General features: G+C 42.6%; 1 protein-coding gene across 3 annotated transcripts in view; it reads right to left on the bottom strand.

The window, feature by feature from the left end:
• Positions 1–18,053, bottom strand: part of pan3 (poly(A) specific ribonuclease subunit PAN3) — a 74,012-nt gene extending 55,959 nt beyond the window's left edge. For all 3 annotated transcript variants that reach the window (XM_078402392.1, XM_078402391.1, XM_078402390.1), the window contains exons 1-2: positions 17,218–18,053; positions 6,630–6,748 (exon numbers count right to left, since the gene is read on the bottom strand). In XM_078402392.1, coding sequence (XP_078258518.1) covers positions 6,630–6,748; positions 17,218–17,626 — 528 coding nt within the window. In that variant the 5' untranslated portion in view covers positions 17,627–18,053. The remainder of the gene's footprint in view (positions 1–6,629; positions 6,749–17,217) is intronic.
• Between the last annotated feature and the right edge of the window lie 1,298 nt (positions 18,054–19,351).

Below are 19,351 nucleotides of genomic sequence, written 5' to 3' on the forward strand. Positions count from 1 at the left end.
AGGGGAGGTGGATACTGGGAGACCATCAATATTGAGGATGAAGTTTTGGGTGGATTTGGTGAACGTTTTTGGACCAATGATGATGATTTCGGATTTGTTGCAGTTGAGTTTGAGGAAATTTGATTGAAGCCAAGAGTTTATTTCAGTGATGCAGTTTGTCAGTGTAGAGTGTGTGGTGGTGGAGATTGACTTGGTGGAGATGAGGAGCTGGATATCATCAGCGAAGCAGTGGAAGTTGAGACCATGATGGCGGATTAATTGACCAAGGGGGAACAGGTAGAGGATGAAGAGGAGGGGGCCAAGGACTGAGCCTTGGGGGACACCTTGGGGGAGGGGAGCGGTGGGGGATTTACAGTTGTTAATGGAGATGAACTGGTGCCTGTCGGAAAGGTAAGATTTGATCCAGGATAGGGCTGTGCCAGTGACGTTAAAGGAGGTTTCAAGTCGGGTGAGGAGAATGGAGTGATTTATGGTGTCAAAGGCGGCGCTGAGGTCAAGTAGGATGAGGATGTTGAGGTTGCCAGCGTCAGAGGAGAGGAAAAGGTCATTGGTGATTTTGAGGAGCGCAGTTTCAGTACTGTGGTTGGAGCGGAATCCGGATTGGAAAGTTTCATACAGGTTATTGGTAGAGAGGTGGTATTTGAGTTGAGAAGCTACAGCGCATTCCAAAACTTTGGACAGAAAGGGTAGATTGGAGATTGGTCTGAAGTTGTTTGGGGTGTCAGGGTTGAGTCCAGGTTTTTTCAGAATGGGGGTGACAGCAGCGATTTTGAGGGATGGCGGGACGATGCCAGTGGACAGGGAGGAGTTTATTGTTGCAGTGATAAGTGGAGAGAGAGCAGGAAGGCAGGCCTTGACAAAGCTGGAGGGGATGGGGTCCAGAGAGCAGGTGGCAGTTTTTATTCCTGTGAACAGGTCAAAGAGGTCGGTGGTGGAGACTGGGGAGAACTGAGGCAGGGGTTGACAGGATAAGGGGGAGCAGGTGGTTTGAGGGGGAACAGGTGCGTTGGTGGTTAAGGTGCTGTAGATGCTGTCTATTTTGCTTTGGAAGAATGAAAGGAAAGAGGTGCATTTGTCAACTGTGAATGACTGGGAGATGGTGTCCAGGGGGCTGAGGAGTTTGTTTATTGTAGAGAAGAGTGCTTTTGGGTTTCCGGAGCCAGAGTGAATTATTTGAGAGTAGTAGGTGGAGTGGGCGCGGGAGAGGGCATCTTTGTATTGCTGCAGGTGGTCTTTGTAGGCTTGGGAGTGAATTGTGAGACCTGTTTTGTTGCGGAGTCTTTCAAGTTGGCGGGCATGGGTTTTCATCATGCGGAGTTCAGGGGTAAACCAGGGAGCAGAGTGGGTGAAGGAAACTGTTTTGGTTTTTATAGGTGCAAGCTGGTCGAGGCAGGAGGAGAGAGTGTGGTTGTAGTAGTCAGTGAGGTCAGAGGGGCTGTCGAGGTCAACGAAGGGAGAGGCGGAGATTTTTTCAGAGAGGGAGGATGAGAGCGAGGTAGGTGAAACAGAGTTCAGCTTACGGAAGTTGATTTTGCGTTTTTGCCTTGGAGCTGGGGTGGGAATGTTGACGGACATGGTGATGGCTAAGTGATCGGAGAGGGTGGGGTCGGAGCCAGAGAGGTGATGTAGATTTAGTCCAGTGGAGCAGACAAGGTCCAGAATGTGCCCACGGTTATGGGTGGGAAAATTGATGTGTTGAGCGAGGTTAAAGCAGTTGAGTATTTCAGTGAAGTCAGCGGTTATTGTGGAGTCAGTGGTTACATTATGTAACCATATACACCATTCAAATAAATAATTGCATAAAATCATGAGAGGAATAGATCAGGTAGATGCACAGTCTCTTGCCCAGAGTAGGTGAATCGAGGACCAGAGAACATAGGTTTAAGGTGAAGGGGAAAAGATTTCATAGGAATCGGAGGGGTAACTTTTTCACACAAAGGGTGGTGGGTGTATGGAACAAGCTGATGGAGGCAGCAGTTGAGGCAGGGACTATCCCAATGTTTAAGAAACAGTTGGACAGGTGCATGGATAGGGCAGGTTTAGAGGGATATGGGCCAAACACAGGCAGGTGGGACTAGCCTATTTTCGTGCTCTATGACTAACCATCCCAGCATGTCAAGCTTTGAATATTATTGTTGAAGATAATTCAGACCATTATGGTGGAATCACAGACTGAAGGTCAAACAACAGATTAAGGTACCGTCTGACATCAGTGGTGAGGAAGATGCTGGAGTCAATTATAAAAGACAAAATTGCAGAGCATTTGGATAGCAGTAACAGGATCGTTCTGAGTCAGCATGGATTTACAAAGGGGAAATCATGCTTGACTAATCTTCTGGAATTCTTTGAGGATGTAACTAGGAAAATGGACAGGGGAGAACCGGTGGATGTAGTGTACCTTGACTTTCAGAAAGCCTTCGACAAGGTCCCACACAGGAATTAGTGTGCAAAATTAGAGCACATGGTATTGGGGGTAGGGTACTGACATGGATAGAAAATTGGTTGGCAGACAGAAAGCAAAGAGTGGGGATAAATGGGTCCCTTTCAGAATGGCAGGCAGTGACTAGTGGTGTACCGCAAGGCTCTGTGCTGGGACCGCAGTTATTTACAATATACATTAATGACTTGGATGAAGGGATTAAAAGTAACATTAGCAAATTTGCAGATGACACAATGCTGGGGGGGCAGTGTGAACTGTGAGGAAGATGCTTTGAGGTTGCAGGGTGACTTGGACAGGCTGTGTGAGTGGGCGGATGCATGGCAGATGCAGTTTAATGTGGATAAGTGTGAGGTTATTCACTTTGGTGGTAAGAATAGGAAGGCAGATTATTATCTGAATGGTGTCAAGTTAGGAAAAGGGGACGTACAACGAGATCTGGGTGTCCTAGTGCATCAGTCACTGAAAGGAAGCATGCAGGTACAGCAGGCAGTGAAGAAAGCCAATGGAATGTTGGCTTTCATAACAAGAGGAGTTGAGTATAGGAGCAAAGAGATCCTTCTACGGTTGTACAGGGCCCTAGTGATACCGCACCTGGAGTACTGTGTGCAGTTTTCGTCTCCAAATTTGAGGAAGGATATTCTTGCTATTGAGGGCGTGCAGCGTAGGTTTACTAGGTTAATTCCCGGAATGACGGGGCTGTCGTATGTTGAAAGACTGGAGCGACTAGGCTTATATAGACTGGAATTTAGAAGGATGGGAGGGGATCTTATTGAAACATATAAGATTATTAAGGGATTGGACAAGTTAGAGGCAGGAAACATGTTCCCAATGTTGGGGGAGTCCAGAACCAGGGGCCACAGTTTAAGAATAAGGGGTAGGCCATTTAAAACACAGTTGAGGAAAAACTTTTTCAGTCACAGAGTTGCAAATCTGTAGAATTCTCTGTCTCAGAAGGCAGTGGAGACCCGTTCTCTGAATGCTTTCAAGAGAGAGCTAGATAGAGCTCTTAATGATAGCAGAGTCAGGGGATATGGGGAGAAGGCAGGAACGGGGTAATGATTGAGAATGATCAGCCATAATCACATTGAATGGTGGTGCTGGCTCGAAGGGCCGAATGGCCTACTCCTATTGTCTATTGATACCGTCTTGCTTGGGATAAATACCAACTAACACCTGTCTTGCTATGTGTGAGATGCCAGAGGATTCGGGGATGGCTAATATGGTACCTTTATATATGGGCTCCAAAGAAAAAACAAGAAAGAACAATAGACCAGAAAGCCTGTGGCAGGCAAGTAACTAATAGAATAAGATATACATATATTTGGAAGGTCAGGTGTCAAGTGAGGAATAATCAGCATTGTAAGAGAATTCTCTATGTAATGAAATACCAATTCAGTTTTCACATGCGAACCATTGTGAAATAACTTTGAATAGAATTTTTCTTGTAAGTAAAAGAACATCTAAAATTCCCAATTCAATCTGGAGTTACCATCAATTTAACTGCAATGACAGCTCATCGTCACTGCAAATGCTATTACATAATATCTTAGAAGGAACAGAACTGGCAGCTATTTGGTTCACTAGCTGTGTCACAGCAGGGAGTTGAACTGAAGTTGACATGTCCTCTAATCTCATCTGTTATCATTTGTGTCCTAGGAAAATGCCTCTTCAGATTCTTCAATTGCTGTTTAAATATTGTTAGTTTCTCCCCCTTATTAACAACGTGTCCAAATCACCTATTATGTAAAATAATTTTTCCATTTAGCTCTCTCTTTTACCATTATCTGTTGATGCAGAGCTGGTGTGAACTATTAATCTATTCAAAATTTGGCTTGCATAAGAAATTTCCCCATTAACCAATTTTCTCAGCTTTCCCTGACATACAAACTGTCTTTACTTGTGTTACAATAATGAATACGAACTCTTTCCCCAACACTAATTGTATTGCTATGTGGAACTTAAAACTGCAATCTGCATTCATGTCATGCTTCTAATGTCTTAAATACATTACAAAAAGCTTCAAATGGCTTCTAATGAGCCAAATAAAGCAAAGATAAGCAAAGGTAAGCAAAGATTTGGTCAGAGGATTGATTTTGGGAAAAGGGTGAGGTAAAGAAGTTTAGGGAGAGAATTCCAGAGCCAAGTCAGCTGCAGTGCAGCCATCAAATGTAAAGTTATAAAAATCAGAAGGCATAAAAAGCCAGAAATGTGCAGATTTCAAAGAGCTGAGGGAGCTGGAAAGAGAGAAGGCATACACAAGTACAGATGACCACTGAGTTACAGCCATTTGGGTAACAGAAATTCACCCTTGCAGAATTTGGACGGTCAGGTGAATTCTCTATGTAATGAAATACCACTTCAGTTTTCACATGTGAACCATTGTGAAATAACTTTGAATATAATTTTTCTTGTAGGTAAAAGAACTTCTAAAATTCCCAATTCAATCTGGAGTTATTAACAACGTGTCTTATTAACAACGTGTCAAAATCACCTAGTATGTAGCACTACCAAAAAATTAAGAAACTAAATTAAATTTGCTCTTACAAAAATGATGTGAGAAAGTTTTTAAAAAAAGGAAAAAATTGGGGCCAGGTTGACAGAGGTCCAAATTAGGCGATAATCAATCCAGTGGTCATTGGTACCTGTCAAGGTGCAGGAGGTGCAGACATTTTTATGGCCCCACACGCAAAATGATAAAATCGAACAGATGTCAGTGCGCATCTCCAAATCTGAACAAGGTGTTTGCGATGGCAAAGCCACACACCAAGCACTTTGTCAAGTGAACGACACCAGTGGAATTGCCTCCCCTACCAAGCTCTACTGCAAAGACATTAATGTTCACATACGTGTGGCCATATACACCTATCACGTCTCAGGTTCCTGGTTCTGATTTGGCTGCAGTGTGCATGTTATGCCAATTTTGGATATCATACTTTTAGAATGCGAGGCAGGGTGATAAGTTATGAAAGGTAATTAAATATTCCCCAAAAGGTTTTTCTGTGTTATAGGACAGAGCGAAACAAGATAAATAGACAGCTTTTTGGAGGTAATGATGAACAAAATGGTCTTGTTCTGTACCATTCACCGAATTTATGACAATACATTTGGCATAAATGCTTCGGACACACCACTATTATTGCCATGTGAACAGAGATAGTGAAAAACTTTGCTTGCTATCCAGTCAAATCATACTGTACATGAGCACAATCAAGCCATGATGGAGACAGAGAAGGTGCGATAGTTGAGAGAATCTACAGACATTAATGCGACAAACATCCAATACAAGCTCTCTCATACTCACTCTCTAAATATTAACTATTACCTGGATGACTTCATGCACAGCTTATCCTACCCAGCCCAGCCTTTCTCAACATTGGAGGAGCATAGGTGAGTGCTTAAGCCTTCCATCACCACCGGGAGCAAGTTAAGAGTTGGCACTTTGGATTTTAACATCACGTCCTGTGTATTTGAAAACATACAGCAACCACACCCTTGCTCAAACAGATATTCCCTTTACCCCTATCTTTTTGTCCACAACCCTCTCTGCAACCTAAAACTAACTTGATTTTTCCCAGATCAGATGCAGAATCTTTGATCTCAAACATTAACTGTTTCTCTATCCACACATGCTACATATTATGATTCTTTATTGTGGTATTCGTGGCAGATTCTAAATCTGTAATTAATAACCAAATTAATTTAGGAGGAACGTTAATGCACAAACTAACCCGAGAACGTTAGAAGACATGTTGCACCCAATCTGCAATCTGTACCCCAATAGTAAATCATTGTCATATTTTTATTTGTGTTGGAAGGAACTGCAGATGCTGGTATAAACCAAAGATAGACACAAAAAGTGGGTCAGAGAGCATCTCTGGAGAAAAGGAATAGGTGATGTTTTGGATCGAGACGCTTCTTTAGACGGCCAGTCTGAGGAAGGGTCTCGACCTGAAACGCCACCTATTCCTTTTCTCCAGAGATGCTGTCTGACCTGCTGAGTTACTCCAGCTTTTTGTGTCTATCTTCATATTTTTCTTTGCATGAATATGCAAAACCTCTCTAACAACCACAAATAAACCATAATGCTCTTTAGCAAGAATAATCGCTGCAATCTATCACATTCAGCGCAGCACTTGGGTTAGTTATTTTGGTGGTGAAAGTTATTTTCACAATGATAAATTTATAATACCTGAATCAAAGGGTACTTTGGCTCAGATGGCCCTCCTCCAAAGCCATTGACCCCAATAAAGCTGCTGCTGAAGTATGAGTTGGTGAGGTTATCTGGTATTGTTGTATCCATTCCTGCAACTGGAAAATAAGAAAATGTATTTCAAATTGTTTTAACCGTATCAAAATAATACTTAAACTCATTATTTTTTCTGTTCTTGGTATGTAAGCAACATTAACATTTATTTCTCATCCGTAAGGCTATTGTTATTACCACTGGCGATTTTTTTTTTAAAACGCCAGACTAGTGCACTGGATGGCCACAGGTGGCATTGCGTGTGACCCACACTCTTTCAGTAAGCGCGTTCCCTCCCAAAAGAGTTATTTGTTTACATCTGCAGTTGTTGCTGGTGATCCCTCAGTTTTGTGAAATTCTTATCTTACTTTGCTTACATTTAACCCTAGCTATAGCTTCTAAGTCTTAGTGACAGTCATAAGCACATTTAATATTTGCTTTATTTTTGTTTTCAGTAGTGCATGGTGCTCTAGAGAAACGGGAATGGTACCATTGTTACCATGTGTTCTCTGTTGGCCTGGCAAAAATGAATAATCCGGCAAGGGTCTGGAACCTAGGGTGCCAGAAAATTGGTAGTACACCTGTACAAATTAAACTACACAAAACTCTTTTAAGAGATGCATAACTTTATTGCTCCGGAATTAAAGAGATACAGCTTAGAAACCAGCTCATTGAATTTGCACCAAACATCTATTTTACAATCTTTTTCTAAAATTCTCCTCACATTCTCTTTAACTCACCTAGATTACACCTACACTCCAAGGGCAATTTACACAGACCAAACCTGTAATGGCAGTTTCTATACCTTCTCAAAGTCCAACTTCGATAGCCATTACTGCTCGGGGATGGAATGGAGGTATAGCTTACGCACACACCACACTCTGAGATAACAAAAACGAATCTTCCAAACGGTTTCTTGATTAATTGGTCTTGATTAAAGTAGCAGAAATCAAAGAGTAATTCATAACTTTTTGTTCTTATCAACTGTTTCTTCTTCAAACAATACAGTAAAAATCGTGTAGTCGTTACTGTGTGGTCCTTGTGAGTGTAGCTGGCGCGAGTGTGGCAGTAATGAGTGTGGCAGACGTGAGTGTGACTGGCGCGAACGTGGTAAAAAACTGATTCTCTCCATCCTCCGAGACTAAACTGACCCATAATCTCTGTCGCTACGCTAGCCTCCGCCCATGTGGCCTCCCCATTACGTATCAAATCACACCCACAAGCATGCAAAAAAGACAGAAACTAGAAATATTAAACATAGCCATAATACAATGACAGTAACTAAATGAAGCATACATGGCTCCTACACACCGGCCCCTAATTGTTCTGCGTATATGACGAAGCAATTACCAATAGATATTTAGAACTATAAAAGCTTAATATTTATCAAAAACAAAAGTAATATACATTATATGTTGGCATTCAAACTTCCTTAGCGATTCTTCAATCTTCTCCTTCACCTTCTAGAAGTAGACATATCTTGGTTATTGGTCTTACCAAGATGTTGTCCTTAGTCTGAAGTCGTACAGTACGCACAAAACCTTTAATATCTGGCATGGTCTCCAGTATCCTACCCATCAACCAAGAACCTCGTGGTGCAGTAGAATCAACCACCAAGACGATATCACCTGGAATAAAATTTCTTCTCATTCTCAACCATCGTTGACATTCTTGAATTAGAGGTAAGTATTCTTGTGCCCACCGTTTCCAAAAAATGTCTGCCATATATTGTACCTGTCTCCATCTGCGTCTAACATACAAATCTTCCTTCACAAAGAGCCCAGGTGGTAACATTGGCTTGGTTTTCAATAAAATAATATGATTTGGTGTAAGTGCTTCCAGGGCACTCGGATCATCAGAACTCTTGGTAATGGGTCGGTCATTCAAAATTGCTTCAATTTCACAAAACAAAGTTTGCAATCGTTCATCATCCAGAACGTTGTTTAAGAACAGAGCGCAGAATATTTCAAACCATGCGAATCAATCATTCCCATGATGGGATCCCGCTGGGGGATTAAAATTCCATCGTATCCCTTGCTGAAGCATATCATTCTGGAGCTTGTTCTGATTCAAGCCTTTAAACGCTTCTCTCAACTCTCTTTCCGCTCCAACAAAATTCGTACCATTATCTGATCTTAATGATAAAACTTGACCTCGTCGACAAATAAATCTTTGTAATGCATGAATACAGGAGTCTGTATCAAATGTAGATGCAACTTCAAGATGTACCACTCTACTTGCCATGCAAGTGAAGATTACAACATACCTTTTCACCTGACATCGTCCTCTTTTGACCTCGATAGGACCGAAATAATCAACTCCGACCTCTGTAAATGGAGGATTATCAGGTTGAATCCTTTCCAGAGGCAAGTCTGCCATTTTCTGTTCTCCAACTATTCCTCGCTGACTTTTGCACACAACACAATTCTTTATAACCTTTCCTGCAGCAGAATTACCTTTGACAATCCAATATTTTTTACGAAGTTTCGACATGTGATTTCTTCCTCCATGTCCGACCTGTTCATGAATATGTCATAACAGCAATGTTGAAATATGAAAGTCCTTCAAGAGAATAATAGGATGCTTAGCTTCTTCAGGCATCGATAGTTTATTTAGGCGACCACTTACTCTCAGAAGTCCTTTATCCAGTATCGGGTTAAACTACTATGACTACTTCTTTTAACACCATGTCCACTAGCTTGTAATGCTGATAGCTCTTCCTTATATTCTTGCCTTTGACAGAAAGAGATAACTGCATTTTCCACCTTAAAAAGATCATCCAGACATAAACACTGTCCCCGGTATGATACCTTAAAAACTTGCATCTCTCTGTCAACCTTTTCTTTCAGCTTGCCAGGATCTGTTTCAAAGCTACTCATAGCAGTCCGAGTTTCCTTTTTCTTCCGAGTCCACTGCAAAAGTATTGTTTTTAATTTAAGAAATCAAGCCACCACTGTCTTCAACTTATTCCATGATGAGAAATGGGTAATTAAATAGTTTGTTGAATTCAATGGGTCCTTAATAATGGCGTTCACTAAGATGTATTACTTGATCTCTGGATCATTCGCAGAGATTTCAGTTTCCAGGTTAAACTTTGGCCATTCTCGGTCTGGTTTACAGAGAAACTCTGGCCCATTGATCCATCTCTTACTGCTTAAGGTGCGGTCTGCTGTTAATCCTCTAGAGACTTCATCCGCAGGATTTTCCTTGGTATTAATATACTTCCACTGTGATACATTAGTAGCATCCCTTACAAAAGAGATCCTGTTTGCGACAAATGTTAGGAAGCGTTTGTTTTCATTTTTGATGTACCTAAGCACTGTCATGCTATCAGTCCAGAAGGTAGATTCCTCCAGCTTAAGCTGCAGTTCTTTTTGCAGCAATATGTCAATTCTGACAGCTAAGACTGCGGCTGCAAGCTCCATTCTGGGAATCGTCATTTGAATCAATGGTGCCACTCTGGCCTTTCCCATTAAGAATGCAGCATGTACTTCATTGTTATCATTTTCCAGTCTCAGATATGAAACAGTACTGTAACCACTTTCACTTGCGTCAGAAAAGTGATGCAGCTGTGCAAATTTGATTCGACCAAAGTTTGTAGGCTTCATACACCGGCCCACTCTGAACTCCGAGATCTTGTCGAGATCTTCTAACCACTCTGTCCATCGCTGAGAGAAGATTTGCGTTATACTCTCATCCCATCCAAGTTTCTTCTTACAGAGATCCTGCAAAATGAACTTGGCTGGTAGTGTAAATGGTGCAAGAAGTCCCAAAGGGTCGTAAACAGAACCAATCACAGACAGGATGCCCCGTCTTGTACATGGTCGCTCCTGAATCGAAATTCTGAACTTGAACACATCTGTTTCAACGCACCAGTGCAATCCCAATGCTCTCTCCACGGGCAGATTGTCTTTGTCCAAATCCAACTCCCGGGTGACCTTGGCTCTGTTATCTAGTGGAATGGTTTCCAATACAGCACGGCTGCTACTAATCCATTTCGATAGCATGAATCCTCCCTTGTTGCAGAGGGAAGTCAAATGTTTTACCATTTGAATCGCTGTTTGTTCCGTAGACATGGATTTTAAACAATCGTCCACATAGAAATTGCTCTTTACCGTGTTTGTCACTTCTTCTGGAAAGTGAGCTTTATTGTCCTCAGCGGTTTTCCTCAATGCGAAGTTTGCACAACTTGGCGATGACACTGCTCCAAAGAGATGTACCTTCATCGCGTATGCAATGAGATCTTGGTGTGCATCACCATCCGGCCACCACCTGGAATCGCAAGTAGTCGACATGCTTTTCCGATACCTTGACCTGATGAAACATTGCCTTGATATCCGCCATCAAAGCTACCGGCTCTTGTCTGAATCTGATAACTCCGATGAGTGAGTTCGTTAGGTCTGGACCCTGCAGAAGTTGACAGTTAAGTGATTTACCCTTGAAAAACGCAGCACAGTCGAAGACCACTCTTAATGTTCCTTTCTTTGTGTGATACACCCCATGGTGTAGGATATACCAAAGCTCTCCATCACTTCAATTCAGCTGGTCTTCTGACACCCTTTCGGCATAACCATTATCAATCATCTCTGAGGAAAGATGCATATTCATCATGAAATTTTGTATTCTTGCCAAACTTGCGTTTCAGATTCTGAATGCGTTGTTCTGCAATGCAACGGTTATTCGGCAGACTAACACTTTCTTGTTTAAAAGGTAGGTCTAGGCAATAGTGTCCTTCTATCAATGTTACTGAGTGATTCATAATTTCCAAACATTTTACTTCTTCTCTGGACATTTCTTCTGATTCCTTGCTGGTTCTTTCATTGAAGTCGTGATTATATTGCTTGGTCAACAACTCCTCTAGATTTACAATAGATATTCGATTGAAAGTAGTATAGTTATTCCTTTTATAGTATAGTTATTCCTTTTCCTCCCTTTTGTTGTTCCTTCTCAGGGAGTCATAGATAACCCATCCGAGTATGGTTCTCACAGCAAACGGTCCATCTCCTTGACTGGTAACAACCTTTCTAGGTTCTAATGCCTTCAAAGCATTCGTTCCAATAAGTAGATCGATATCAGAATTTATTTTAGGTATCTTGACAAGGCCATTTTTCCGTCATCTTGCTTAGGTATATTTGGATGAGAGACTGGCATAGTCTCTCGTGTAAACACATCAGATATTTGTATAAAATTGTCTTCCTCCAGACTAGATAGACAATAGGTGCAGGAGTAGGCCATTCGGCCCTTCGAGCCAGCACCACCATTCAATGTGATCATGGCTGATCATTCTCAATCAGTACCCCATTCCTGCCTTCTCCCCATACCCCCTGACTCCACTATCCTTAAGAGCTCTATCTAGCTCTCTCTTGAATGCATTCAGAGAATTGGCCTCCACTGCCTTCTGAGGCAGAGAATTCCACAGATTTACAACTCTCTGACTGAAAATACTTTTCTTCATCTCCGTTCTAAATGGCCTACCCCTTATTCTTAAACTGTGGCCCCTGGTTCTGGACTCCCCCAACATTGGGAACATGTTTCTTGCCTCTAACATGTCCAACCCCTTAATAATCTTATATGTTTCCATACTTGTGATATGATAACTATCGTAGCATTTCTGACCATTCATGATGTTCAAGAGAAGCTTAACCTTTTTTCCTGTAACGTCCAGCCTTATCATCAAGCTTTCTGTGCAAAAGGTAGCTGAACTTCCACTGTCCAAAAATGCATATGTTTGCAACACTGTATTCCCCTCGCTGCTCCTTACCTGTACTGGTAAGATGGAGAAAATACAGGTTTCTACCCCGGCCCCAATCTGTGCATTTAACTGAGGTGAGGCAACAACATCACTCGTAGCTGGCTTCTCCTTTTGTTCCATTTGCTCCGGCTTCTCGTCCGTATTCCTCTGTTCAATGTGAAGCAATTCAGGATGTTCTTGTTTGCATATATTACAAGTTATCCGATTCCTGCAGTCTTTAACCATGTGTCCTTTCTTCAGACATCCATAATAGATTCCTTTCTCCTTCAAGAAGTCAATCTTATCTTTATATTCCTTTTTTTTGAATTTTCAACACCATCTTATAGTGTGACCAACTTCATTACATGAAAAACAAAACCCTTGTGGCAGCAAAACTGCTTTCCTTAGGTCCTGATCTTCCCTTTGTTTTAGTAAAGGTGGAGCCTTTGATAGTTGCTGGTTTAGGATCTTGAATATTCCCATAGCGTAGGTTTGACATTAACTGTACTGCTCTTTCCATGAAACTCACCAGGTCAGGAAGCATGGCCTCTCTATCGTCATCTTCCTGTATCTGGCCTGCTTTATCTCTCCACTTTTCTAAGCCTATAGGGCAGTTTCAGAATGATAGCCTTCATATTACTAACGACATTCATTTCTTCCATGTGGATGCTATTTCTCATTGAATTACAATCCCTAAGAAATATCGCAAACTCACACAAAGCCTTCACATCTTCCGCCTTGATAACCGACCAAGCAAAGGCCTTTTTCACGTATGCTTTAGCAATCTTCTGTTTGTTACCAAAATGCTCTTCAAGCAACTCACTTGCCATTTGATAGTCCTCATCCGCAGGCAAATGTTGACAACTCTTAACAAGCTGCTTCGAATATCCGCTTGTGTATTGCTCCAGAAATCGTAAGCGATCTCTGTGACTTGTAGTTTTCATTTCCATTCCTTCAAACCCTACTATGAAAGTTTCATATTGTAAAGGATCACCATCATATTTAGGAATTTCCATTGGCGGTAAGGTGACAGAAAGATTTTGTTGAACAATGAGCTCGCTGAGTCTCGTTTGATTCCTTACCAATTCATCTAATTCATTTTGAAATTCCAGGCTTAGTGCAGATCGATCCGGATACATTTTGTCACGAGCCCCATAATCAGTTGTTTGTCTCTGGCTGGGTGCAGGTAGCTGATGAACAGGCCTCTGAGAAGAGTACTGGGTTGGCTCTTTTCAAGCCTTAACAGACATTCCAAAGGTAGGTTGCTTCGGTCTAGCACCCGGTTGTTTTGGTGAAGTTTTGTCGGCCATCCACTTACTCAGTGCCAGTTTGACGTCACAAGACCAGACTGGATCTGGCTGTGGGTTGACTTTAGCTGTTGTTTCCAGCTTAGTAGCTCCTTCTTGGATTAAGGAACTCTTCTTCTGAGATACTCTCGAGCTGCATTTTGATCTTTGGCCTTCCAGTATGTCCCTCCTTGTCCCAGCAGCTGCCAGCTTCGTGGCTATTTCCAAGTGTTCCTTCTCTCTCTTCAGCTGTTCTGCTTGTCTTTTCAGCTGTTCTTCTTGTCTCCTAGCATCTTTCTTCAGCTGTTCTTCTAGTCTCTCAGCCTCTTTAGCTGTTCTTGTCTTTTCAGCTGTTCTGTTCGTCTTTTCAGCTGTTCTGCTTGTCTTTTCAGCTGTTCTGCTTGTCTTTTCAGCTGTTCTGCTTGTCTTTCAGCCTCTCTCTTCAGCTGTTGTTCTTGTTCCTCAATCTCATATTTTTTCTCTAAGGCGGCAGCTTATAGCGAGAGAGCAGCCATCTCAGCTTCAGCTTCCATTTGAGCAGAGACCCTCGTAGTTGAACTGGCTACAGAACCAGATTTATATCTAGATCTTCGCGTTGAAATGTTTGAGACACTATCCTGAGGTGTAATTTCTTCTTCCACTTCAACACCTTGTTGCATCGCACCTTCTACTGTAGAGTGCAATGTTTGAGCTATGGTTTCAGACAACCACTTCTCTGCGTCAGCCATGAAACCATCAAAAAATTCCACCCTCTCTTGGAACCACTGAGTGTGCCATTCAAGTTGCTCCTTTGGCAGTTGTAAACGCAGTATTGAGTGTTGTTTTTCTCCAACCTCATGGCAAAGGTTAAGTAGTTGATCCAGATTAGATTGTACAATGTTCACATTCTCATCTGATTCCATTAGTTCCTTCTGATATTCAATTAATTTGATGACCTGATTCCACAACTTGTCTCTCTCTCCTTCTGGCATCTTTCCAGATAGGCTACCTGCCCTTTTTCCAAAAGTTTAATGTCTCTTCTCATATCTTCTTGATTTTTGCTCCACATCTCCCTCCTGTGGCTGTTCTTCATACTTACCTGATGGAAGATCCATGATGAATTGGTGCTTATCGCTATGTTCCAGAAACACCAGAAGAATTCAAAACAGAATGAGTATTTTTTCAAAACACATCATTAATTCCAAGGCTGAGTGTCTTCGGCCAGTACCTATGGTAAACAAACACTAGCTGAGCACCTTATCTTGTAGAAGTTCACAACATCGTTAATTTTCAAGGTCGTGCTCTGCGAGTTTGGTTTTTTATCACCTCGTAGCATAAACAAGCTTCTTGTATCAAATAGTACTTTGCAGAATTTTCTCACAGGCTTTTAAGTTTTTTAAACTTCTTAACTTAAACTGTCGTTTACTCACGGTACCCGGTCAATGAAGTCTTCAATCTTCTAGTGATCCAGGTGTAGATCGTGTCAATTTGCCTTCGACCGGCAGATTCTTTGTTCCTTTTGGCTTCAGCTCTAATCCCAGGCAGATTCAGCTTCTTCTTCAATTCCACTGTTGAATCGGATTTTGCTTGTAGAACAAGTCTTTCTTAGATTCTTCTGTCAGAATAGCCTTTTTTACTCTAATCCATTCAGAGAAGTTTTTTACTCTATGGCTCCATTCAGAGAAAAGTTTTTTACTCTAATGTAATGGCAGTTTCTATACCTTCTCAAAGTCCAACGTCGATAGCCATTACTGCTCGGGGATGGAATGGAGGTATAGCTTACGCACACACCGCACTCTGAGATAACAAAAATGAATCTTCCAAATGCTGTTTCTTGACTAATTGGTCTTTATTAAAGTAGCACAAATCAAAGAGTAATTCATAACTTTTCGTTCTTATCTGTGCCTGGCGCGAGCGTGGTAAAAAACTGTATTCTCTCCATCCTCCGAGACTAAACTGACCCACAATCTCTGTCGCTACGCCAGCCTCCTCCCATGTGGACACTCCCCATTACATATCAAATCACACCCACAAGCATGCAAAAAAGACAGAAACTAGAAATATTAAACATAGCCATAATACAATGATAGTAACCAAGTTAAGCGTAAATGGCTCCTACAAAACCCATGTCTTTGAGATATAGGAGAAATCCAGAACACCTGGAGGAGGCCCATGTGCTGACAGTAAGAATGTGTAAATTCTAGACGGACTGGTTCAGGATTCCATAACTGCCTCTGGTGCTGTGAGACAGCGATTCTATCTGCTGCACCACGGTGCCACCAATTATATCCCTCAAGAAACACTTGACTTATAGTTTTCCCAAAACAATAATCAGGCTGCATTTGAACATTTACAAAGTAGGCCTTTAACTCACTGGTCTGCCACACAGAACAAAGACAATTCTGCAATATGTGAGAATAGTCTTTACTATTTTGTTCCGTTCTGAGCAATTTATTTTTGAAGAATTACAACAGATTTTCCAAGTTTAACCATTTAAAACAATACAAGGACAGGTAAAGATATTTAAAAGAACATGATTTGATCAAGAACTGATAATCCAGAGCAGATATATTAGAAATTATAGACAGGCAGCATGAAACCAGATTTTTACTTCCCATCCATACACAAGATAGGAAAATATATATTATACAAATTGAACAGAACAATTAGATGAATGTACTTTTATTCCAGAAGTCCAGTTCACTTCCAATTGAACTAATGTATAATCAGCAACTTTATTAAAGTTATTCTACTTGCAACCACTTGTTGCTATTAGCTCTTTTCATGCTTTCTTTTGCAATTGCTTTAATTGGTCACAAATAGTGGCCGAATATTGCCAGAGATTTAAACAAAAATATCTAAATGATGAAAAAACCCAGTATATTGCAGATAAAATACACTGATCCTTGCAACTCCAATCTTTTGCGTAAACCAACCACAAAATGCGAAACAATCCCTATCTCAACCTCCACCACGCCAAATTTCATTCCATGCTTGTAGCCATTAGTGTAAGTTCTACGCCACATCTATTTGAAAATATTTTTTATCATCTCTACTAATCTTCCATGGCTCAAGTCTACTTTCACCCCCTTTAAGTGCCAGTTTTTTCCCCCTAAAAAAAACAATTATATAAACGTAAACTTGTATAACATTTAAAGTCAGATGTTTAAAAGTGTTCATCTAACTTCGTTCCTGACAATACAATTTAACTCTTGCGTTATATCCACAAATTTCAGAAAACGAATACATAAATGTTAACTGTTTCTTTCCCCTCAGAAAATAAGCAGCCCTCAACCCAATAAAAATGTAGTCACTTCCAAAACATTCTTTTTTGGCAAGATCGACCGATAGCTGGTCCTTTTTGTGTTTTAGCACCATCCTTTCCGGATCAACTTGACAAGTGCAAACCGCCGTTTCCTTCCACGGAGCATTTTGTTTTTAAAAAAAGGAAACAGAGTTTATTTACATCTTGCGACAGAACCTCTTTCGGACCGCGGGTGGTTTTAATAAATTGAAATAATATTCACAACACACTCACTGGTGAGAAGCTGCCCAGGCTCCACCAAGCTGCTGAGCTCGTTTTTCTTGGGCCCTCCGTGCGGGAATCCTCCTCCTGTTGCTGCTGCTGATATCCCGCCACCGCTTACACTCCCTCCACAACCGCTAACGGAGGCGATACCACCAGCTGCTGCTCCTGCTCCTCCTCCTCCTCCACCTCCCCCGCCGACCCCCGGCGTGGCCACGGCCGCCCCGACTCCCAGTCCTGGGTGGTTGTTATTGACGACAAGACCGAGGCTCGCGGAAACGGCGCCATTGCTGGGATCCTCGTGTAGGAACTGACACTCGTCGCCGTAGAAACAGGTCTTGTCCTTGGCGTAGTAACGGCAGTACTTCACCTTGCAGCCCACGCCTTGCAGCCCGCCGCCGCCTCCACAGCCGCTGTTCATGGCAGGCGGGGACGGGAAAAGACTGGAGAAAGCCACCTCAGCGGCGAAAAAGGCGGCGACAGGGCCGCACAGCCGCCGTTCCAGGTCCACTGCTCCTCCCGCGATTCAAATCCGGTGCGGCGGGGACGGAGGCGAACACGAACAACATTGGAAGGAGGGCTGGCAGCGGCGGGGCGGGAGGAAAACACGCACTGACAGGTAGGCCCGGTGCCTCCGTCTGCTTCGCTCAGTCGCTCAATCGATCGATGCAATGACCAGGTGAGGCTGAGACTTGACTTCCCCTCCGCCGCGGCGATGTATGTGTCACTACGTCTGCCGGTGTCCCGGGGAATCTCTCCGGCCGCAGCTGGAAGTTTTCCTCCTCCTGTATATTTTGGGGTTTTTTAAATTCCGGCTGAAAGCGGCCTCCTCCTCGGACCCGGCTGGCGCCTCGCTGCGCATGCGCGACCCTGGCGCATTCTGGGCGCCAGAAGGAATCAAAACAAATTGGAGGCGCGTCGCCGGCCCGACCCGGCCTGGACGGGAGGGGGGCAGCGGCCAGCGGTCCACTGAACTCACCTCCACCCGCTTCTTCATCGCAGTGTTGCATGCATTTTGCGGGCCGAAAAAAAAAAAAGAGAGGTAAAGTGAAGGCGAAATTGATTGGTGTTAAGGATTACATGCGGTTTGTTTTTTTTGTTGCTAGGGTGTTAGTTTATTATTGTCACGATATAAGGACAGCGAAAATGTTTCTTTTCCGTGCTCTTAAATCGGATAAATACATAAATGTAATCTAGCCAGACTCGAGTGCAACAGTCAAAAAAAGGAGAATGGAGAAACAAAGTACTGCAGGTGTTGGTGTTCATGCCAAAGACAACCCTAAACTAAAGTGCTGGAGTAACTCAGCAGGTCAGCCAGCAACTCTGAAGAAAGGTTTTGACCCAAAACGTCACGTACTCATTTTCTCCAGTGATGTTGTCTGTCCTGCTGAGTTACTCCAGCATTTTGTGTCTATCTTTGGTGTAAACCAGCATCTGCAGTTCCTTCCCACACATCTCTGGAGTCCATGGTATGGATAGGTGACATTTCAGGTCAAGCCCTTCCTCCGAAGTCCGGGGAAGGGTCCTGACCCAAAACGTCACCCATCCTTTTTGATGGCTCACTGAGTTGTTCCAAATCTCTGTGTCTGTCTTAGGGGAAAAAAAGGACACAAAGTGCTGGAGTACCTCAGCAGGTCAGGCAGCATCTCTAGAGAATATGAATAGGCAATACTTTGGGTGGGGACAATGGGGTTATGGACCGTGTGCAGGCAGATAGGAGATAAACACAAAATGCTGGAGTAACTCAGCGGGTCAGGCAGCATCTCTGTATTAAAGCTCTCTCTTAAATTCCATCGACCATTCCTCGGCTCACCTGGCCAACCGATCAAGATCCTGCTGCAATTTTTGACAACCATCTTCACTATCTGCTAGATCAGAGTGGGTCTGAAGAAGGACTCCAACCCGAAACATCTCCTATCCATGTTCTCGAGAGATGCTGCCTGACCTGCTGAGTTACTTCTGCACTTTGCATCCAGATAGGAGTTGATCTTGGCACATTGTTCAGCATAGACATTGTAAACTGAAGGGCCAGTTCTCCTGTTGTACTGTTCTATGTTCCATTAGGTTTATTATTGACACCTCTGCTGAGATACAGTGAAAAGCTTTGGGTTGTCAAAGCTATCAAATCAGTATGATTTGCATGCTA

This window comes from Rhinoraja longicauda, chromosome 7, assembly GCF_053455715.1.
Source record: "Rhinoraja longicauda isolate Sanriku21f chromosome 7, sRhiLon1.1, whole genome shotgun sequence".
NCBI lineage: Eukaryota > Metazoa > Chordata > Chondrichthyes > Rajiformes > Arhynchobatidae > Rhinoraja > Rhinoraja longicauda.